Here is a 24,757-nt window from a genome sequence, read left to right on the forward strand (position 1 = left end):
GCAGAAGTTTTATATTTTGATGACATCAGTTTATTAATTTGTTCTTTTGTGGACTATACTTTTGGTGTTACTTCTAAGAAAACTTTGCCTGAGATTGCAAATGTTTTTGTCTTTGTTTTCTTTTAGTAGTTTTGTAGTTTGGGGTATTTTATTTGGGTCTGCATATTTTGAGTTCAGTTTTGTGTGTGGTGTGAGGTATGGATTGAAGTTCTCTTTTTTATGTATGCATATGGGTAGCCAGTGTTTTCAGCATCATTTATTGGAAAGACTATTCTTTCCCTACTGAACTGCCTATGCACCTTGGTCAAAAATTACTTTTCCATATCAGTGTAGATCTATTTCTGAACTTTATTTCTGTTCCATTGATCTGTTTGTCTCTCATTTTACTAATATCACACTATCTTCATTTCTTTAGCTTTAGAATAAGTCTTGAAAAAAGGCAGTGCAATTTCTCCAACTTTGTTGTTGTTTTTTTCCAAAATGATTTTGGCTCTTCTAGTTCCTGCACATTTCCTTATAAATTTTAGAATTCGCTTGTCAATTTCGATTTTAAAAATATGGGATTTTGATTGAAAATGATTTTGATTGAAAGTTTTTGGGTTTTCATGAGGATGTGTTCATGGAAGGAAGGTATTCAAACATCACTTTTATATCTGAACAGCTGGAATTTCTGAGGCCAATACAGCTTTAAAAAATTTTCCACAGCCTCGCTTCCAAGTTTATTCAAAACCCACCTGTGCAAAATGGTGTTATTCAATGCCAAAGGATACAGGAAAAATAAAATGTTCTAATGCTGGTCCTTATTTCTTATGATTTCACCACCACCTCCCCCTTTCCTCCCCATCTCCTCCCAGAGAGAGGAAGAGAGTACAGAGTTCTCTCAGGAAGCCTTTCACCCCTGGGAAAAGATCACACGTACTCGGAAGGGTCTGTGCTTTCTTGAGTAAGAAGGGTCCTTTTTGCAGTGTTGTCTTCCTTCCCCCAGACGCCTGGAGGCTCATTCACCAGGTGTTAGACTGTTGTAGTATATATTATTTTCTCCCATTGCTTGGTACAGAATCACAAATCAAACACCTGTAGGGCCGAGAGGGCCTGGACATGGAAAAGCAGCCCAGCAACTGGGCTTCCACGTGCCTTGTGGGAGAGGGAGGACGTTGGGGGTAACCAAAATGAGGATGGCGCTTGTGAGCTGACAAGCAAAGCCACAAATCTGGAAATTTGTGAAAACTCCCAATTTTCAAATGCCGTCTCTGTAGATTTCTGAACTGCACAGGCCAAATGAAACACATCTGTGGGCCAAATTCAGTCCATTGGTATCAGTGTGCCGCCTGATGGATGGTTCTTTCGTTTGCTTTCAGGGTCAGCTCTTTCATCAGCTCCCTAAAGGTTGATTTCAGCAATTGCTTATTGAGTTCAGTGTGTGATTGGTTGGGGAGGAAGGTTGGGGAGACCTTCTGTGCCCCTGTGCTCCAGGGACTCCTGCTCCAGGGGGGCCTAGAAGCCAGTCTAGGGCCAGCTCCTGTTCTCTCCTGATCTGCTCCTTCCCTGAATCCTCACTGCCCCTGATTTCAGGCTGTAAGGAAGGTCTGGTTACTCATGCTTGGAGGAGTCCTGGAAGGCTTCTCCAGAGAGGTGACCTGCGAGCTAATTATTGAATGTAGAGTAGTAATTCGCCATCCAAATGTACACTAGAACAGTGTTTGTCTGACCTCTGGTTGCTACCAGGTAGTGGAACATGAAGTCAAGTTAGTGGCTCCTAATCAGGATTAAAATAAAATAAAATAAAATAATAAAATAAAATAAAATAAAATAAAATAAAATAAAATAGGTTAGCATATAGTAAATGTAAATATTTTTTATTTTCTTAAACTTTCAGTTTCTCACACATGTACATGCACATGCTTCTAAAACATTTTTTTTTTTACTGGAAAGACTATATTTTTTTATCTTTAGTGTTGAGAGTATTATGCTGAGCAAAATAAAATGTATTTTATATATATATATATATATATATATATATATATATACACACACATATATATACACATATATATATATTTTTTTTTTTTTTCCCCCCTCACCTACGGACATTTCTGCATTTATCTTCAGATAGAGTGGGAGGGAGAGAAGGAGGAAGAGAGAGAGAAACATCGACATGAGAGAGACACATCGATTGGCCGCCACCCACATGATCCTAACCGGGGCCAGGGACACACTGCAACCAAGGTACACGCCCTTAGCGGGAACCGAACCCAAGACTCTCTGGTCTGTGGGCCGATGCTCCAACCGCTGAGCCAAACCAGCAGGGCATAAAAACGTATATTTTTAAAAGAAATTTTTATTTAAAAAACGTAGAAAACCATAGTCTGGAAAAATTTTTATTTTTGAGAATGTTAATAAAATTAACAGAATATTTAGTAATGATGATCCTATGTTATTTATGAGATCCTTTCATAAATGTGCCTCCTTATTGTTAACTTTAGCTGCTTCCTGGCAACTAGAAGTGGGCACTGAATACCTTCTAGGACAGGCCTCTGCAGACCAGTGTCTACCAACCTCCATCACCAATTAATTGTGAGAGTGAACAAGTAACTTTAATTCCTCTAATTTTATTCCCTTCATTGGTAATTGTAGAATTTTCAAGTCCTAAATTCTATGGAGGTGCTTTAGACAAACCACAAACAATATACATAAATAGCTAAATTTGCCCACTGCTATATCATTAGCACTAACAAATACCTAGCAACATAGTAGGTCTCAGTTAATATTTGCTGAATTAATGAACCTATCCTCAGAATGCCAGTGCATTTTATGTGAAATTAGGCATATTTGAAATAATGGATAAAATGTATTATTGAAGCCTCAGTTTAGGAACATTTGAAATAATGCAAATCCTAGAAAATCAACATTTTGCCAAGAATTACAAAATTCTAAAGCCACGTGGAATTCTCCACTGAGCTGAGCTCTTGCTACACGGCAGGGCTGCTGTGCTTGGCGAGGTCAGTCTCGCATTATGTGACCTTCTGAATGCATTCCCTGCAGAAAATGCAACTGCTCCATACTTTTTAAAACTAAAGTCTTAGAAGATATTTCTTGGGAGCTGTGATGTACCAGGCATGTGCTAGGTCCTTGCTATGAACAAGATAGACACAGTCCCAGTCTTGCTAGAGCTCATAGTTCGCCGTGGTAGATGCCAGATGCTTTTGTACCGAGTTCACACATGCTTGCAGGTTGACATCTCTGGGCAGACCCTGCATTCAGGCTTTGCCTGCCTCGGTCCATGCAGTGTGCAATCAGGGCGTCGATTTGGAAGGAGTTTCTCTGACAAATGCAAATTCTGTGAGACAGTCATCTCCCTTGTTTCTGATTCCAAACTTACGTATTTGGGACTAAGATTACACTCAGGGTTTTTGTTTTTTGTTCTTTGAGGGGGTTTTTTGGCAAGTTTTTTTTTTCCCATATTGCATTTGTGATCAAATTAAACATATTAAATTAAAACATAATAATTAAACAGTTTAAGCCCATTCTCCTAAAGTGCATTTAAGGCAAGTTGAAAATAGTCTGTGTCTTCATGATTGATTTTTAGGCTTGGTAGGATGTAATATTTATTCCTAAACAAATTAGATCTTTTAATATTATTTCACCAGTCTGTCCACATTATTTTGATTCTTGATTATGTCAGTCACCACATTCATGGTCCCTTCCAGTTGTGGGAAGGCAGCAAATTAAAAAGCATACCCTGCCTTTTGTCTCTCTCCTTAAGTTGCTGATAAGAGGACTACAAGTTTTATTTTTCAGGTTATTGTTGTATCATAGCTTTGAAAGATTTTGCTTGGCAAATTTATGTGACTTTCTTCCTTTTTCATTTCTTTGGTCTTATTGCGAAGCTATTCAACCCAGCTGAACTCCATCAAAGGAATGCACTTTTTTGTTGTTGTTAATCCTCACCCAAGGATATTTTTCCATTGTTTTTTTTTTTTTAGATAGAGTGGAAGGGAGGAAGGGAGAGAGAGAGAGGGAGAGAAGCATTAACGTGAGAGGGACACAGCAATTGGTTGCCTCCCAAATGACCCTGACTGGGGCCAGGGATCAAACCTTCAATCCAGGTACCTGACCTTGACTGGGAATCAAATGCATGAACCATCCTTCTGTCTGAGCTGACACTCTAACCGCTGAGCCAAACTGGCCAGGGCAAAGGAATGTACTTCTGATGCCTGCAACCACTCCTTAATGATAGCCTTATACGTCTTCTAAGCAGGTTTAGGGCTTATAAAACTTAAATGGATCATAGCTGTTCTTTTATAATTTTAATATGCAATTGAAGTTTCTTGAACAAATTCTCCCTTCACTCTGTACTGTCCAGGAAGCAGCAGCAAAGGTAGTATCAAGGGAACAGAGGGCTACTTGTTTTCTTTGTCATCAGTTTAAAAATTTATGTATTCGATCTTGAAGACTAAAATAGTTATACATTGTTTTAATTTTGAAAATTTGGAGAACAATTATTTGTTGGAAATAATGTGATTAAAGAGTTCTTGTTCCACCTTGGCCAGTTTGTTCAGTGGTTAGAGCATCGGCCCACGGACCGAAGGGTCGAGGATTTGATTCCTGGTCAGGGCATGAACCTGGGTTTCAGGTTTGATCCCCGGCCCTGGTCCGGGTCATGCAGGAGGCCACCAGTCTATGTGTCTCTCTTACATCGATGTTTCTCTCTCTCCCCCTCTCGCTTCCACTCTACCTAAAAATCAATGGAAAATATCCTCGGGTAAGGATTAACTAAAAAGAGAGAGTTCTTGTTACTATTTAGAAAAGGAGAACACCCAAAACTTTATATCCGTATAACATCTTCTATATGAAGGAATTTTTAACGTTGTTTACTGGTGGCCTGTAAAACAGAGTTGTCGTTTACATTGAAAATTAACACCAGTCACCTGTGCACTCTGAGTAATTGGCAAGGCACTTCGGGCTGTTGTCTATCAGTAACTGCACTGATTTTAATTTCAAAAGGTAGTTTTCAAGTACATGTTTCAATTAACTAAGTAATTTTTGCCATCTGGCAATGAATTTGTGACTTACAAATATTAGAACTAGCCACATAATGACTTTTATGGGCTGGAGGTACTGGTGCCTTTGTGGGTCCTGCATTAGAAAACTACTAAAAACTGCAGCTTATGACCAAGTTGGTATGAAGATGAATATATATTATGCATTCAAACATTTTCTTTAACCTAAGATTCATTTTTCTTCTGATTTTAAACAAAATTAAAATATTTTCATGGGCCGTGCAAAGTGCTGTGGGCCCTCAGTACTGTTCCCACTGGCCTAATGGATGTTGACTTTGATTGTAAGTTATTTTTTTCCCCTTCAATTTATTGATTGTAGCTTTGTATTTAATGTTCCTTTTGTTTTGTTTTGTTTTTCTTTTTTAATAGAAAAGCCAATTCTTTTTCCATAGAGCACTTCTATTAAACGCCATAAACAACTGAATATTTGATTTGGTAGGAGTGACCTCATGAACTATTCTGAATAAGATATGAAAGCCTTCTTAAATTGGTAAAAATGGAAATGTATGTCCTTTATACAGCTTATTGAAACCAGCTGCAAGTCCTGAGGCTATCAGCACTTACCCACTTTGTAATTTCAAACAGTGTACAATGATCGTGAAATATCACACGGTCTCCTCTTTTAACCCCCTTCCTTTCCCACAGCGATGTAAAATCTGGCTGCTTTTTTTTACCATCCAGTGCTTTTAAGGCTCAGTAATACACAGTCAAGTATTATTTCCAATTCTTTCATATTCTAATAATTACTGTGTTTATGAAAATGATCCATCTCATTATAGAGAATCCAAGGAATACAGAAAAGCAAAAAGAAAAAGATTACAAATCCTATCATTTAGAAATAAGTCTCATTAAGTGAATCTTGGACATCTCTAAATGTATTTGTAGATGTTCTCAATGGACGGACAGATGGTTGGATGGACAGAAACACTCATAAATGTTGGATCATGATACATGATAATTTTTAAATTTAAAAACCATTACATTTAATTTGATCTGAATTTGATGTGGGAAAAAGAAAATGAAAATCAAGAAATCACTGAATTTTGAATAAACTTATTTTCACAGTAAGAAATGTGACTTGATTTTTCCTTCTGAGGTTAAGAAAAGAGATAATAAAGAACTTGGTGTTTTTGGTTTTTCTTTTTCTCCAACTCTGTCTCTCAGTTGACATCATTGCTGCTCACCCAGTTCTGCCTCCCTTCTGGGGTAGAGGGGAAGGTTATTTCCTCGCTCCCTTCAAGTTAGGTGTGACCTTGTGACCCGCTTTAGCCACAAAATGCAAGCAGAAGTGACCAGTGTCACTTATGGTGAATGTAATTGCCAGATCTCCCATCCCTCACCCTTTCTTTTCCTGTCTTGGTGAGACGCTCGTGGAAGTGCGGAGAAGCTAACCTGGCATAGAATGCAGGACCAGCTCCTGGAGGTGCTGCCCCGAAGAGCCATGTGGGCCTGCAGGGGCGGCACGGGAGAGAGAACTCTCGTTCTGTTCCGCACTGAGATTTGGGGCTTGCTTCCTGCCATAGATCACTTAGTCTATGCTGACGGCTGCCATCTCCATTTCAGACCCTGCTGATTTCTGCCCTGCCGTGATAAATGAGATCATAGGCATTCTCTCTCTCCTTCCTTTCTTCCCTCTGGATTCTGGTTAGTGCCACTGTTATTTTCACACAGTCAAGGTGTATAATATTTACATTCTGTTCTATAATCCAGCCTTGATTTTGAGTAGTTGTGTTATTATTTTCATATAATCAAGATATATAACATTATGTTCTGTTGTTTAAAATTAGTTTTGTTGTAAATAAAGGTAATGTCCACTCATGATCTTTTTTACTGTGGCTTTCCTATTACTGATATCAACAAGTAGGTCATGGGGCTTGGGGAGACTGTCTGGTGGGGGGGCATTCCGCTCCAGAAAGGAAGGATATTTTAAACATCATTTGCAATGCTTAGAATTGTTGGTACATGGTGATAGGAAGAGCAGACTTATTTTTAGTGGTTTTCTTTCTATTTTAAAATTCTCTGCCAACAATGAATCCTTTATTGCCTGTATCTGAAGCAAACTGTTTTCCCTTACCCACCCTGGGTGTGCCACTGATGATTTTTTATTTTATTCATTGCACCGACTAGATTGTCAGAGCCTTTAAAGGAGGGCTCAGAACAGTGGATGCTTGAGTTGTTTTCATGTTTAAGAATATCTACCAATTACTTTTGTGTTTGAAAGTCACCTTGGCTTGGAATAATATTCAGAGTCTATGCTTTATTCCCCTTAGAATCTTGGGGGAATTGCTTCATTATTTTGCATGTAAAGTACGGTTGAAAAACTTGACTTTCTCCTACTTGAAGCAACTTGCTTTTTCTGCTTAAAGAATTAATTTTTGGAATGGGAAATTCAATTATTTAACCAGAATATGTCTCACAGTTTATATTCCATTATCATTTTTCACTAAAACAGAGCATGCTCTTTCAAATTAGAGATTTGATGCTTATTTATTTTAGGGATATTTTCTTGTGTTAGATCTTTGAATGCTGTGGGCTAGGTTTCCACATTATTAACTTTTTAATGGGCTGTATTTATCTCTATCATTTTTCTCTAATTACTTTAAATTCTGCCTTCTATCTCTGATTACCTCAAGCCTTTGAAAATAATTTTATTTTGAATCATGTTAATTTTATTCCTTGGTGTTTTTAATTTATTTATTTGTTTCATGAGGCTGCTCTTTTGGCCTTAAATGTATCATTTTAGTATGACAAGCATTAATTGATTATCTCATTGTTAAGTTCTTGTTTTACTGTATTTATGTTTCTAGTATGCTTTTAAGTTGTTCTATTACAAAGTACTTTCCCTAAATCCTTGGGGATTGTGGGTTTTTTTTGTTATCCCCCCCCACATAATGTTCCCTTTTTAAATCGCTTATTCCTAGTGACTTAGAAAGTGCCATGCCATTTCATTCCATCTTGCTCGTGTCTGGGCAGCTGTGTTCAGCCTCTGGTGCTCTGATACACTGGGCTGATTTCTCGTTGACACCCTTCTTACTCATCTGTGGCCCCCTGAGGATGGGGTATTTCCTGTTCTGTCCCCTTTCTTAAACTTAAAGGGCACATGTCAGTGGAGGAGTCAGGGCAGAGGAGTGCACTCGGCGGAGTTGGTCCTGTGTGGGCCATGTTGTGACACCTGTGCCCTGACACCATGTGAAAGGTCTCATCACTTCTGCCAGGGAGAGGCTATCCTCACTGTTTACATTTGTGATCGCCCATCCCTCCAGGTAGCAGTCACCTCCCAGTCTACTCAAGTCAGAGGAGAAAAAGTCATAAGAAATCTCACTTACTTCGTTATTCCTCTCAAGATTTGGGGTATCAGAGTGGAATTTTACTGAGTATTTATACAGCTTCAGGGAGACAGGAATTGGAAGGTGGCCCTGCCATCTTTTTGGTTGGCTTCTTTTTATGACCTCTGTTCATCGGGGGGGATTGAGACTCTGGGATCAGGCCTTTCTTTGCCAGATTCATCCGGAAGCCATCTCGGGGTCAGTCTGTGTTTTTAACTCTCTTCAAATTAAACATGGATATGGGAGGGAGGAGTTCAGTGTTGCCCAGTTGAGCACTGAAAGTGGGTAGCTGCCTACCTTTAACCCTGACTGTTAAGGAGTTGCTGTTATGGAGTTGCCACCCTCCCTTTTGTTTTCTATCCATTCCAAGGTTATGGGTTTTAAGTACTAATAAACTAAAAGTGGGAGCCCCTGGTAACACTGTGGCACCGGAGAGCAGAGCTAAGTGAATATATTGTAATTGTAATGGATCCTGTCTTTTAATTTGTTTGTTTATCCAATAGCATCCATACAAGTAGTGAGTGCTGACTATGTGGTGGGTACTATTCTTGGTGCCTGGGACACATCATTGAACAAAACTGACAAAACTCCCTGCCTGTGAGTAGCTTATATTCTCACAGGAATGGGAGGACGTGTGGAGGGGAGGGGGGGCAGTCAGCAAAAATACAGCACGCCAGAAAATACATGTGTTCGAGGGTGACATGTAGACCAGGGGCAGTCACAGAGTGGGATGAGAGCGGTGACTGAGGACAGGGCAGTCGTGTTTAGTGCAGGGAGTCAGCAGAACAGCATTTGCTAGTGTAAGGCCCTCGCGTCCCAGGCTGGCCGGCGTACTCAGGCAGCGGGAGGAATGACAAGTTGTGGAGTCTGGTCAGGTGTGTGAGAGTATGTGAGAAAATGAATGGCCCAGCAACTTGAACTTCAAAACTTTTCAGACTGTTTTGAAAAAATGTACCATGCCAATATTCACTTCACCGTTTTTTTACTATGGAAGGATACGTTTCTATGAGTGATCTTTGAAAAGCAGAAATAAATAAGCAAAAAACCCAAAAAAAACATTACAATACCAGAAGTCTTGGTTTTATCTTAGAATATATATATATATATATAAAGTGATGCAACAAGAAATGAATAATGGTTGAGTAATGAGAAGTCAAAAAACATAAGATCTGTAGAAAATAAAATTGCATTTGAAAAAGGTAGAATAACGTTTTATGTAAACGAGGCTTCAGAAGTTATCTGGCTTTACCATTCAGAACTGAGGAAACAGTCTAGGAGAGGCTAACGACTTACCTCAGGGTACATGTCTAGCTGGGGGCAAGTTCAAATTTAGATAGTCCCCAAGCCTGCTAATTCCCAGCCCAGAACTACGTCCACCCTACCTCCGACCTTTTAATTCAGTGAGAACTCAATTATAGCTAACATTTTTGTTGCTGACCTTCCGTGGACTTGATAGTCAAATCAAGTTTTCCATTACAGTAAGTAGGATTTACGTGTATTTTACAACATGGCCTTGTTGTTTGGAGTAGGCTGTCACTTCATCATCCTGGAAATCGGTTTGAGAAGAACCAAACAGCTTATTTCTCCACCTCTCTGAGAGACCCAGAGTGTTCTCTGTGATTATCTATCAGAACAAGGGGTTCTAATTAGTTTTCTTTTCAAGGTGTTTTTTTTTTTTTTTTTCCATTTCCAGGCAGCCAGTTCCTGAGCCAAAGGGATTTCTCTGCCAACCTTGCGCTCAGGGGCCAAGGTTGAATGTGGGCCCTGGGCGGTGGTGCGTCAGATCCGTTTTCTCAGCTGGCAGCCACCCCCCCACCCCCTTCCTTTCCTCCTGTTACCAGCTATTCTGTCTGGTAGACGCTCTTTCATTTGTGTGTGATTTTGTCAATGGTGTTGCTTTGAACGTATATTAAAATTAAAATTTTTTCTTTGCTATCGATTTCATTCTTTCTCTTACATTTTTGATTTAGGGAATCTTCTTTTAAGGCAGCGTGCTATTCCCTGTGTGCTGCTTCACATTATTTATCTATCTGTTCCCCTGGTAGTACGCTCTTAGATCGTTTCCAGCTCCTTTCTCCCCTGATATAAACAACCTCGCGCATGACCCCTCATGGATCTGTTTGAGAATTTTTCTGGGACATATAAACCACAATCAGGACTGAGTTATAAGGTGTATGTACATTTGCTAACACAAAAAATGTAACTTTGCATGGACGACCTTATGGGTATTTTTCAGAAGTTTTCTTGGGTACATGTACAAGATTGTAAACTATATTCAGTTCTACCCACACTGAGCTTGCTCTCCAGAATGCCTGTCCAGTCTTCATTCCCCCAGCAGTGAACAAAGTCCTGTACATTTCCACCTTTCAGCCCAGGTTTGGTATTGTCCGGATTTCTATGCACATCAAGTGCTTTCTTATTGTTTTCCTTTTGATTAGATTTCTGTATTTGAGCATCTCTTCATGTGCTTGCTTTTGCATTGTCTTTCATTTTGATCATCTAGTCATGCCCCTGTTTCCTGTGGAGGTTCATACCTCTTCCTGTTGGTTTCAGGAGTACCTTACACCGTCTAAATGGCATTAACACTTATCTTTTCCAGTTCAGCTCTGTCAGCTTGGATCATGGTCTCCTTTGCTGAACAGAAATCTTTCATTTTAATGTAAAAATAATAATCTTTTGGCTGTTATTTTAAAAAGTATTCTCATTGCAGGTCATAAAGATACTCCTACATTGTTTTCCATTAACTTTATAGTTTTAACTCTTTTACTTGGGCCTTTACCCACATGGAATCTGCCACTGTTTATGGTGTGATGTAAAAGTTCAGTTTTATTTTTCTCCATATAATTAGCTAGTTTTCCCAGTTTGGAGAAAGCCTCTCCTTTCCCCATTATGGTATTTTAATTGTCATTACAAGAATTGTCATCTTTAGGTTATAACAATAACATCCCACCCAAGCACAAAATGTAACTACGAATTTGTACTTCTTAATCCCTTCTCCTTTTTCATCTATCCCACCAACACCCCTCCCTCTGGCAACCGTCAGACTGCTCTCTGTATCTATGTTTGTTTCTGTTTTGTTTGTCTATTTATTTTGTTTCTTAGATTCTAAATAGAAGTGAAATCATATGGCATTTGTCTTTCTCTGTTTGACTTATTTCACTTAGCTATTATAATACCCTCCAGGTTCATCCGTGTCATTACAGATGACAAGAATTCATTCTTTTATTTTTATGTCTGAGTCATATCCCATTGTATATATGCACCACATCTTCTTTATCCATTCTTCTATTGATGGATGCTTAGGTTGCTTCCACAACTTGGCTATTGTAAATAATGGGGCAGGGAACACAGGGATGCATGTGTCTTTTTGATTTAGTGTTTGGGGTTTCTTCTGATAAATATTGAAGTGGAGTCACTGGGTCATTCAGCAGTTCCATTATTACTTTTAGAAGTAACTCCATACTGCTTTCCACAGTGGCTGTACCAATCTGTATTCCCACCAACAGAGCACAAGGGTTCCCTTTTCTCCACATCCTCACCAATCCTTGTTTGTTGATTTATTGATGACAGCCATTCTGACAGGTGTGAAGTGATATCTCATTGTGGTTTTAATGTGAATTTCTCTGATGAGGTGTGACATTGAGCCCCTTTTCATACATCTATTGGCCATCTGTATGTCCTTTTTGGTCATGTGTCTGTTCAAGTCCTTTGCCCATTTTTAATTTGGTTGGTTGTCTTCTTGGTGTTGAGTTGTGTAAGTTCCTTGTATATTTTGGAAATTAACCCCTTATCAGATGTATCATGGGCAAATATATCCTCCCATTCAGTGGGTTGTCTTTTCATTTTGTTGATGGTTTCCTTTGCTGTGCAAAAGCTTTTAAGTTTGATGTAGTCCCCATTTGTTTATTTTTTTCTTTTGTTTCTCTTGCCTGAGGAGATATATCAGAAAAAAAAATATTGCTATGAGAAATGTCTGAGATTTTACTGCCTGTTTTCTTCTAAGATTTTTATGGTTTCAAGTCTAGCATTAAGTCTTTAATCCATTCTAAATTTATTTGTGTGTATTCTGGTGTAAAAAAGTGGTCTAGTTTCATTGTTTTGCACATATCTGTCCAGTTTCCCCAACACCATTTATTGAATACACTATCTTTTTTTTTTTTATCCTCACCCGAGGACATTTTTCCATTTTTTGTTCAGGTAGAGTGGGAGGGGGAGAGAGGAACAGAGAGAGAGAGAGAGAAAAACATTGATGTGAAAGGAACACATCAAGTGGCTGCTACCCACACGACCCAACCAGGGCCGGGGACAAACTGCAACCGAGATACGTGCCCTTAGCAGGAACCGAACCCGGGTCTCTCAGGACCGCAGGCCGACGCTCTAACCGCTGAGCCAAACCAGCCAGGGCTTGAATACACTATCTTTACCCCCATTGTATGTTCTTGCCTCCTTTGTCTAATATTAATTGACTATAAAGGTGTGGGTTTATTTCTGGTCTATTCTGTTCCATTGATCTATATGTCTCTTTTTATGCCAGTACCATGCTGTTTTGATTACTGTGGCCGTGTAGTATAGTTTGATATCAGGTAGCGTGATTTTGGCCCAGCAAACCTGAAGCATATGACACTTCCATCAGTGACAGCGGCTCGCTGCAGCAATGAGCTGGGGAGGCTGGTGTATTACCAGGCTCTCCAAAAGGAACATGTATAATCTCTAAAAGTGCTACCCCATGTCCAACTGAGTCACTCTTACAAAGAATTCATATATGCTTACAACATCTCCAGTCATATCACAAAATAACTGAAGTTAAAGAGGAGTTTTGTAGTTAAAAATCTTTCTGTTTTTCTCGACCCCCGAACTACAGATTTATCTGACTTTCCTCGTGGCTGTTTACATGTCTGATGTGCCTCTTTCACTCCATGGTCTTCAGCCTTTGAACTGTGCTCTTGGACACTGTGTAGTTGCTCTTCTCAGGGCACCATTAAGTTAGCCACATGTCTTAGGGTACAGGGTAAAACAGGGAGGTCCACAGGATGCTGGGTTTGTGGACTCTCCTTCACTCGGAAAACCTGCATCCACCCAAGATGGACCCCTCAGAGATTTGAAAACTGGAGTTGGAGGAACTTTCTGTTTTAAAAATAGGATCAGTTACTGAAAAAGTATATTGTTGTGTTCTATTTTGTACTCAGTGAGAAGCAAAAGGTCCACAAGCACTGAAGTAGAAGCCTCTGCCCCTAAGGAGCTTGGGGGACAGCAGTGTCTTTAAGAAACAGAAACCTTGTGTCAATCTTTTAGACTTGACTCTAAGTGCAGTTGGAGTTAGAAAGGAGACTTTTAGGTCTGTGGCCAGAGCAGCTTGATAGGTATGAGTGGAGGAGGAAGAGATGGTTGGAGAAGGGTACAGTATGCTGGTTTCATTCATGTAACGACCACAAAGGGAGGGGGTATGGAGATGAGGGAGTAAGTGAGGAGACGGGGTAGGAGAGTATAAATGAGATGAGTTTGTCAGAGAGTGTGCATCCTTTTGAAATAGGTGAGTTTTAACTTCACTAGCAATGTGATTAAAGGGTTGCATGAAAGATTAAGGGAGAACATTTTGTCAGTATAAAAGGATTTAACTCCTTGCGTAGAATTTTAAAAATTGGTTGAACATTCTTATGTCAGTGTCTGATGGTTCTTAACCAGAGGTAGTACTGCCTCACCCCAGGGTGTGTGGACATGTGTGCTGAGGCTGGGCTGGGGCTGTTACTAGCACTTAGTAGGGGCAGGTCAGTGACGCCAAGGACTGAGTGCGCTGGGGCAGCCCTACAATGGGGTGTCCTGCCGAAATGCCAGTGGTGCCACTGTCGGGAAACACCAGGCTTCCCAAACTGCAACCATTTGGGTTCTACTTGTACAATTTTTGCCATATCTTTGTGCCGCTAATTTAATCCTTTTTAAAAATTTACTTTTCTGTTTACTGTTTTGTCATTCTACATCTGCTTTTTACATTTACTTTTTATACTTATCTTAATCCTTGCAATCATAAGTTTGAAGTGCTATTTATACTTTTCTGATTGTGTTAAAAATAGACACATGACTGTTCTCATACAGAATGTCCACCCGTGCACCAGCTGACATCGTCTCGCATACCACCAAGCGGTATGCACATCCGGCTTTGAGAAACAGTGGCCAGACGGTCACAGTGATTAATTTATAGCTTGACCTGATTTTATGTAGTATACCCTTGGAAGTTGACACTAAAGCCTTGGGACTTTCGTTTTTAAGGAACCTTGTATTCAGCAGAATTCACAAGCTGGAAGGGCCTCATGAGGACACTTTCCCAGATAGAGGTCAGACAGCATAAACAGCTGTTACTGTCTCCGTATGTGTGTAAGCTCGCCTTGGAGGACCTGATTTGCGCTTGGCGTGGGTGTGTTTATGTGCCAGTTATCTTTGCCCCAGCCACCTCCCAGTTATGTGGAAGTATTCACAAGGAATATGTGACCCTGTAAGTGCAGAGGAATGAGAGCAAATACTCTCCTTACTTCCAACTAATTGGCTGAAAACATATGTTGCATTAATAGTTGGCCAGGAGTCAGAATGATGACAGAGTGTAGAATTACAGATGCTCCCTCCCCAACACCCAATGAGCTGAACCAAAAAGCAGTTAAAAGAAAAACATTCACCAGCAGCAACCAAAACAACAAACAAAAAACCCCAATCACAGCTTTCGTCCATATACTTTGAAAAGAGCGAGGTAGTGAAGGAAACACCCCACCCGGACCCCGCAGAAGCAATACTGGGAAAGGAAGGCGAGGGTTCCTACTGTTACAGATCAGTTTGGAAAGAATGCGGCTGAAGAGGTGAGTAGCAACCTCTGTAAACGTTAGGAATCACCCTCACCCGGGCAGGAAGGCAACCCGGAGCAGGCTACGCATCTCTTAGTGTCCACGACGACTTACAGGAAAGAGGCTATAGGAGTGAGTGCGCCCTGCTAAGCAGAGCGGGATCTGGTATAAGATATTTAATTCCAGAAGACAGCGGAACACAGGACAACAAAGACAGGCGTAGTGACTCCTAGCTCTCCTCTATGGCAGAGAGCAACAGCCAACATCAAATTGCAGCTCAAGGGAGAAAGACAACTGGTCCCCTATGAAGTGAGCAGAGTGTCAAGGATACACCCACTTACTATAAGAGAGCAAACAAGTTTGGGACGGAAATTATACCCACATTAAGTATGCATGAGATGAAGTTAAGTGTCATGTCAACTATGAAAATGCAGCAGAGGAATGAAGCAAAGGAACACGGCTTGCAAAACAAATAAACATCACCAACCTAGTGTGAGAGGAAACCCAGTTCAAGAAAACAACTTCACAAGTATTTCATGCCATAGAAGAACTCAGTATCAATTCAGTAGAAATAAAAACTCAATATAGTTATGATGAAACAATGAGATTCTTTTTAAATTTTTATTTTAATTGTGGTAAAATATACATAGCATAAAATGTGCCCTCTTTTCTATTTTTAAGTGTACAGTTCAGGAGTGTTAAGTACATTTACATTGTCATACAACCAACCTCCAGAACTCTTCATCTTGTGAAACTGAAACTGTATTATTAAAACAACGCCCGTGTCTCCCTCCCCCAGCTCCTGACAACCAGCATTCTTCTTTCTATCTCAATGAATTTGACAACTCTAGTATCTCATGAAGGGGTCAGAGAGTATGTGTCCTTGTGTGACTGGCTGATTTCACTTAGCTTAATATCCTCAAGGTTCATACATGTTGTACCGTGGGTCAGAATTTTTTTCCTTTTTATGGCTGCACAACATTCTAATGTATAATATACCACGTTTTATTTATTCATCATTTCCTTGATAGATGCTTGAGTTTCTTTCACTTCTTGGCTATTGTGAACAATGCCGCTCTGAAATAGATATACAAAGAGCTCTTTGAGTTATTGTGTTCAGTTCTTTTAGGTATATAACCCAAAGTTGAGTGGCTGGATTGTACAGTAAGTCCATTTTAATTTAACCACCAAACTGTATTCCACAGCAGCTGTACCATTTTACACTTCTACCAACAGTGCACAGAGGTTCCAGTTTCCCCACATCTTCACATCTGTTTTTTAAAAAATATGACATACGATATTATATTAGTTTCAGGTGTACAGCATAGCAATTAGACATTTATATAACTTACAAAGTGATCATCCTGAGAAGTCTGGTTCCCATCTGACACCATTCATAGTTATTACAATGTTATTGGCTGTGTTTCCCATGCTCTACCTTATATCTCTGTGACTGTTTTTGTAACTGGCAATTTGTACATCTTAATCCCTTTCCCTTTACTCTCATCTCCCCAACCCCTCTCCCATCTGGCAACCATCAAAATATCTTCTGTAACTATGAGTTTGTTTCTGTTTTGTTTGTCTATTTATTTTGTCTTTTTAGATTCCACATATCCGTGAAATCATATGGTATTTGTGTTTTTCTGTCTGATTCTAAGTCCATCCATGTTGTTGCAAATGGCAAGATTTTGTTCTTTTTTATGGCTAAGTAATATTCCATTGTATATACCCATTTGTTTATTGATGGACACTTAGGTTGCTTTCATATCTTGGCTATTGTAAATAATGTTGCAATGAAAACAGGGATGCAAATGTCTTTTTTAATTAGTCTTTTGGGTTTCTTTGGATAAATACTCAGAAGTAGACTTGATGGGTCATTCTTTGTTTTAAAGTCTATTTGTTTAAGTATTGCTACCCTGGATTTTTTGTTTGTTTCCATTTTCATGAAATATCTTTTTCCATCCCTTTACTTTCAGTCTGTGTGTGTCTTTTGACCTGAAGTGAGTCTCTTGTAGACAGTATATATGAGGGTCTTGTTTACTTATCTATTTAGCCACCATATATCTTTTGATTGAAACATTTAATCCATTTACATTTAAAGTAATTGTTGATAGATATGTAGTTATTGCCATTTTATTATCATATTTTGGATCTGTCTTTCCCTTCTTAAAGAAGTTATTTTAACATTTCTTGTAATACTGGTTTGGTGGTGATGAACTCGATTAGCTTTCTCTTATCTGGGAAGCTCTTTATCTGTCCTTCAATTATAAATGATAGCTTTTCTGGATAGAGTTATCTTGGTTGTGGGTCCTTGATTTTTATCACTTTGAATATTTCATGCTAATCCCTTCTGGCCTGGTAAGTTTCTATTGCAAAATCAACGGACAGTCTATGGGAGCTTCCTCGTAGGTAACTAACTGCTTTTCTCTTGTTGCTTTTAAGAACATCTCCTTGTCTTTAACCTTTGGCATTTTAATTATGAGGTATCTTGGTGTGGACCTCTTTGGGTTCATCCTGTTTGGGACTCTGTGCTTGCTGGGCTTGTATATTTATTTCCTTTGCCAGGTTAGAGAAGTTTTTCATCATTATTTCTTTTTTTAAATCTACTTTTATTATTTATTTATTTATTTATTTTAGTTTATTGATTTTGAGAGAGAGAGAAAGGGAGGTGGGGAGGGAAACATCGATCTGGGAGCACAACATTAATTGGCTGCCTCCTGCACAGCCCCCACCAGTGATGAGCCTACAACCCAAGCATGTGCCCTTGACTGGGAATCCAACTAGTGACCTTTTGGTGCACAGATGATGTTGAACAACTGAGCCACACCAGCCAGGGCTTAAATTTTATTTTTAATTGCAGTTTATATTCAATATTATTTTATATTTGTTTCAGATGTACAGCGAAGTGGTTAGACAATTATATACTTTGCAAAGTGATCCCCCTGTACTGTCATTATTTCTTCAAAAAGGTTTTCAATCTCTTGTTCTCTTTCTTTGCTCCTTCTGGTATCTCTATGATACAAATGTTGGTATACTTGAAGTTGTCCCAGCAATCACTTAAACTGTCCTCATTTTTAAATGTTTTTTCTTTTCACTGTTCTGTTTGGGTGTTTTCTGTTAGTGTGTCTTCCAAACTGCTGATTTAGTCCTCTGCTTCATCTACTCTACTACATATTTCCTCTATAGTATTCCTTATTTCATTTACTGTATTCTTCATATATTAGTGGTTATTTTATGTTTTCTGCCATTATTTTTATGTTTTCTATCTCTTTGTTAAAGTTTCAGTTGAGTTCATTTTCTCTTCCCCTAAGTTTAAAAAAATTTTTTTATTTTCTTTATTGATTTGAGACAGGAAGGGAGAGGGAGAGAGAGATAGAAACATCGATGAGAGAGAATATCGATTGGCTGCCTCCTACATGCCCTCCATTGGGGATGGGGCCCACAACCTGGGTATGTGCCCTGAGCAGGAATCAAACTGGCAACCTCTTGGTGCATGGGTCGATGCTCAACCACTAAGCCACACTGGTTGGGCCCCCCTAAGTTTTTTGAGCATCCTTATAACCATTATTTTGAACTCTGTGTCTGGTCGATTGCTTGTATTCATTTTGTTTAGTTCTTTTCTGAAGTTTTGTCCCGTTCTTTTATTTGGGATGTGTTTCTTTGTCTCTTTATTTTGGCTGATTTCCTGTGTTTGTTTATTGTTGTTGTTGTTTTTCTTTATTTTAGAGAGAGAGGAAGGGAGAGGGATAGATAGATAGAAACACTGATAAGAGGGAACATTCATTGGCCACCTCCTGCATGTCCCCCTTTGGAGGTTTGGCCCACAACCTGGGCATGTGCCCTGACTGGGAATCGAACTGGTGACCTCTTGGTACATGGGTCAATGCTCAACCACTAAGCCACACTGGCCGGACCCCTCTGTTTGTTTTTATGTATTAGGTAGATCTGCTCTGTCTCTCATCTTCGTAGATTGATCTTATACAATAGATGTCCCATAGAGCCCAGTAGCACAGTCTCCCTGGTCACTTGAGCCAGGTGTTTCAAGGGTGTTCCTTGTGTGGGTTGTGTGTGCCCTCCTGTTATAGTTGAGCCTTGATTTCTGTTGGCATGTCAGTGGAAGGAATTGATCCTCAGGCTGATTTGCTGTGAGGAATGGCTGTAACTACACTGGATGAGCTGTTGTGCGGTGGGACTAACCCCATGGAGCCTGACTCGTTTTAGTGGGGCTCTGTGCTTGCTGAGTCCACTCTTTGCGCGTGTCACATGTGCAGCTAACTGGGTGGTATTCTGGCGTGGTCTGAAGCCGGCCACTGGGTATGTTTGTTCTGGGCCTCTGGGGAGGGGCTCTGGTGCAGGCTACTTCAGCCACTGCCTGTGCCCAGCCTGGGGCTAGTTGATTGGAGCTACAGAGTTATCTGTAGATGGTTGTTATTTGTGGTGTGCTTAGACATTCCTGGGACAGCTAAACTGCAAACCGAGGCCAGCTGCCACTAGTGGTAGGCATAGAGTCACATAGGAAGGTATAGGGCACACTGATGCCAGACACTGATTATTTGGGATTTGTGAACCTTTGAAAGATTTTGGGAAAATCCATAGCGTACAACGAGACTGGCCATTTGTATGGAAAAGCTACTTGAAGCAGCTTGGGCAGGCCCATGGGTTGCATGGGACAGGGTCTCAGGGAATCTTCAGGGAAGGGCAAATGGTGCGTGCCATGTTGATGGAGATTCAAACCTGTCGCCCACCTGTGCCTACAGATTGTTGTGGGAGGGCTCAACACAGCAACGATGGCACCTGCCAGCATTTCTGTTGGGGAAAAGCTGCCCCTCCAGCCCTCACCCTGAAGCCAGACAATTCATTTTCTCCCCTTATGTCCTTGGCATCTTTCCAGCTGCTCTCCCAGTGCTGGGTCTTAGTGCTAGTAAGTTCATGTACAGGCCCTCTTTTTTCATCCTCACCCAAGGATATTTTTCCATTTATCCTTAGACAGATTAGGAGGGAGGGAGAGGGGGGAGAGGGGGACCGAGAGAGAGAAACATCGATGAGAGAGAGAAACATCGATGCGAGAGAGACACATCGACTGATTGCCTCCTGCATGACCCCGACCAGGGCCGGGGACGAACTGCAACTGAGGTACGTGCCCTTGGCTGGAATTAAACCCAGGGCGCGTTGGTCTGGGGGCCGATGCTCTAATAACTGCTGAGCCAAACCGGCCAGGGCCATGTACAGGCCCTTTAAGAGGAACACCTGGGACTCCAGAAACCCTTGGTCTCACTCAGCTGCAATCGCTGCTGATTTTCATATCCAGAGGTTACGGGGACTTCTCGTCCCAGCACTGGAACCCTGGGCTGGGGAGCCTTGCGTGGGACTCCCTCATTCCTTTTGGAGCAATCTTTGCAGCCAAGATTCCCTCCTGTCCCTAAACCACCACACCATAGCTGTGGAGCCAGCTCGTTTCGCCTCTCCACCCCTCCTGTTAGTCTCAATGTGGCTGCTTCTTTGTGTCCGTAGTTATGGGACTTCTGTTCAGCTCATCTTCGGCTGGTTGCCACGCATGGTTTTTCTGTACCTTAGTTGTCATTTTGATGCGGTCATGATAGGAAGCCAGCACAGCCTTTTCCGACTCCGCCATATTCTGTTTTTATTTTTATAGTAACTACTTAATGGGTGTGAGGTGAAATGGGATTTGTAAAAGACTGATTGAAGAGCCAAGAAGATAAATTGAGAACGAAAACACAATACACGATTTGCACCAGAAAAGGAAAAGAAGAACAGGCATCGTGGGCAGTCACACGAGCGGCACGGGGAGAGGCAGGCACACGTCGCAGGGAGTCACGGCGTGAGAGCCAGAAGGACAGCCCTGCAGGGAGGCAAAGCCACGGGCATACCGGGCAGGAGAAGAACGCAAAGATATAACACAAGAAGGTTTTCTGAAAGGAAGAACTAAATCGTTGGTCACAAAGTCATGCCACATGCCTGGAAAAACAGAGAGAAAATGACCAAGCCATGCCCTGGTCTAAAACTTTAGTACTGTAAACTCCAGGTAGAGAAAGCAAGTTATATAAAACGAGGATATCCAGTTGGTATCAGAATTCTCCACACCAACATTCTCTGCCATGAAATAGGAGCAAGGACTACAAACTTGTAAGAGGACTAAAATTATTAAAATCTATACAATTGTATTCATAATTTGAAAGTATTATATTAAAATAATACAATATGAAAAATTTAAATAAATATGAAGTTGTTATTTAGCAGTGAAGGCAATAAGCAGTCTTGATTTGAAAGAACTCAAGGAAGCCAGGCTAATGTGGTTCGTGGTTGAGCGTTGACCCATGCACTAAGAGGTCACTGGTTCAATTCCCAGTCAGGGCACATGCCCAGGTTGTGGGCCCAGTCCCCAGGGGGGGCGTGCAGGAGGCAGCCAATCGATGTTCTCTCTCATTGACGTTTCTATCTCTCTCTCATCGATGTTTCAATCTCTCTCTCCCTCTCCCTTCCTCTTCCTCTAAAATCAATAAATACAAAAAAAAAGAACTCAAGGAATATAGTAACCATGATCATTTCCTCAGAAACACCACCCTATGATGAAATTGACACTAGGACTCAAATCAAAAGAACAGACGCAATAGAAATTCCATGGTTTTAAAATAACAGTAACAACAACAACAAGATATGGGTGAACATTCAAACCATTAGTTTTAAGACTAAACAACTGGGGAAGGGTGTATTTCAGTGTTACAGAAGCATGTAAATGTTATGCACCTGGCAAAATAAAAGCGTTGTAAGCAACAAAAATAAAGAGGTGTGAGGAAAGGGAGAGGAAAGATATAATGTTCGTTGCAGAGCTTAATGTTGAAACATGCAATGTATCTCTTAAATTTTCATACATTTTTTTCTCAGCATTGATTCTTGTGTGTGTGTGTGTGTGTATTTTAACTGCATGTCAGAAAGCCATTTAGTCTTTTCCTTTTAGTTCTGTTATATTCAAACAAAATTAAATAACTCTTAGAAAAAAAGCTGTTATATTATTCTTCTAATAGTATATGTGCATAAAGATATGTCCAAAATTATGTTCAAAAACTGTAAATACAATGGTGGGATATTGGATGATTTGTTTTCTTCTTTGTACTGTACTTTTTTGTATTGCTTAAATTGTTTAATGAGCCACTATTTTTTATAAAAGCTATAAAGTTATTACTGTTAATATAAAATATTAGTCTGTAGTATTATTGTTCTCATGGCTTCATAGTGATTTAAAAAATAATGGCAATCTTGCTAAATACCAGAAAGTGGCTTTGACAATAATTTTGCAATTCATGCCTAAGGTATTGGCAACTGCCAAAGGCGTGTGAATGGAAAACATTAGCTACTCTAGTAAGATACCTTTTGTCTTCTTATTGAATTCATAAATCAAAACAGTGAGCTGGTGAGTGTGAGGTGGGACGGACCTGTGATGCTGGTGACAGAAAGTACAGTCAGTGTGCCATCAGGCAGATGTCTGCACCAGGACTACGAAGACCTCGCTTCTAGTCCTGGCCTAACCAGCACCAGCGCTCAAATGTAGGGATCTGGAGTCCTCCATCTCTGCACAGGGAACTTCTTTCACTGTCTTGAATGGGCCATGTTCTCCTACCTCAGGACTTTTGCACATGCAGTTCTTTCTGCCCAGGCTACACCCATGCCTTTCCTTCCCCTTCACGGGGCTCCTTCCCTTGTTCCAGGCTTAGCTTGAACCTCCTTCCTCTGGGAGGCCTGTGTAACCGATGGCACTTCTCACTGGATATGCTGGGAACATGTACAGTCACTCACTACGGCTGGACTTCCTCAGCAGACTGGCCTCCCAGAGACTGGGATCCAGTTTAGGACGGCAGGCTCAGGTTCTCTCATTGCCCCTGTCGGCACATGCTTTCTCTCCCTGCTCTGGACTCTGCCGGGGTGCTCCCCCTCCTCCTGGGCCTGTACTGGAACAGCGAACTTGGCTCTTCTCTCCACCTGCTGCCTTGTGGCCTCTCAGGCTTATTTTTTCTCCGCAGGCCTCTTGGCTCCTCCTCTGTTAGAAACGGCAATGGTTCGTGGTGATGTTCACGTTTGCCTGGAGAGAGTAGCTGCTCTGTTTAGCGTGTCCCCCACCGGCACTCACCAGTCCTGCAGGACGCAGCGTCACCCGGCACCCCCTGGCCAGGCTAGAGGGAACTGGGGCCCGAGCAGGCACGCGCACCGCACCGTCCTCGGGAACCCTGCCTGGCCCCTCTGGCCAGAGGTGGGAGTGAACGTGGTGCAAAGCAGTACGTGCCACGTGATCCTAAATGTGTGTTTTCTAGAGAGAGGACTGAACGGAATAGATCAAATTATCAATTGGTTTCTCTGGTGGGATTTCTAGTTATTTTTGTTTTCTTGTTTTCAAATTTTCTGTAATAAATGCTGAATTTTCATAGATGCCGAATGGTGTTTCTTACGCGCCTGTCTAGGGCTTTGTACTGAGCAGCCCCCTACAAGACTAGGAGACGTGGGCCCCTGACATTCGGGAGTGTGCGTCGTTCTCCCCGCGTTTATACGTTTTGCTCCATTGTGACGTGTTTGCTCGCCCTTCTCACTGTGGTGTGCTTTTCCTCCGCAGCCGACCGGATCACTGGAATCCCTGCACACGTCCTCAACAGCTCCCCATCAGACCGGCAGATCAGCCAGCTGGCCCAGAGACTGGGCCCCGAGTGGGAGCCCATGGTGCTGTCCCTGGGGCTGTCCCAGACGGACGTCTACCGCTGTAAGGCCAACCACCCGCACAACGTGCAGTCGCAGATGGTGGAGGCCTTCGTCCGCTGGAGGCAGCGCTACGGGAAGCAGGCCACCTTCCAGAGCTTGCAAAGGGGCCTCCAGGCCGTGGAGGGGGACCCCTCAGTCCTTCAGCACATGCTGGAATGATGGTCCCTCCATCAACCCTCTGGGGAGTGCGTCCCAGTCACATGTGCCTGGGCAGGTAGTGTTTTTTCGGTGGGTTTTTTTGGGGGGTGGGGGGAGTGTATGATTTCTTTTTAATGAGCCTTAGATGAAAGGAGAAAACAGGATTTCCACTTGACATTACCTGAAAAGCCGGAGTACTCAACTCTCCCACATTGGCTTGAAAATTCATTGTGTTTATTGCTCGAAGATTGCATTGTTTTAATTGTTTGGGTTTTAATCACATGATTACTTTTCACTAGACTGGTAAAGCATACGAGCTATGCTGTGTTACCATGTCGCATGCAGGGGTCCTGTACGTGAAACACCCGTGTTTACGTTGCCTGGGAACTGAACTGTGCACTTGGCCGTTAATAATGATGACGATAATAAAAGTGAATTACTGTATATAATGTGGCCCTTTCAAGGGAAAGTGTTGTTTTTTCTCATTCTCGTATTGCATAGATTAAGGGTATACATTTACAGTAGTCGTTTCTTTGGAACAGAATTGATAGCAACAGGAAGATGGTTACTTTCTTCAGTCAAGATAAATAGCTCAGGCAGGGTGTCTGCATTAGATCTAAGACACTAAAGCTCCCACCAAGAC

The 24,757-nt window shown here is 41.2% G+C and overlaps 1 protein-coding gene across 1 annotated transcript in view; it reads left to right on the forward strand.

Annotated features, from left to right (window-relative positions):
- CRADD (CASP2 and RIPK1 domain containing adaptor with death domain) overlaps positions 1-24,550 on the forward strand; it is a 179,297-nt gene extending 154,747 nt beyond the window's left edge. The window contains exon 3 of the mRNA XM_036250795.1: positions 23,834-24,550. Coding sequence (XP_036106688.1) covers positions 23,834-24,135 — 302 coding nt within the window. The 3' untranslated portion in view covers positions 24,136-24,550. The remainder of the gene's footprint in view (positions 1-23,833) is intronic.
- The last annotated feature ends 207 nt before the right edge of the window (positions 24,551-24,757 follow it).

This window comes from Molossus molossus, unplaced genomic scaffold (assembly GCF_014108415.1).
Source record: "Molossus molossus isolate mMolMol1 unplaced genomic scaffold, mMolMol1.p scaffold_m16_p_10, whole genome shotgun sequence".
NCBI classification, from domain to species: domain Eukaryota; kingdom Metazoa; phylum Chordata; class Mammalia; order Chiroptera; family Molossidae; genus Molossus; species Molossus molossus.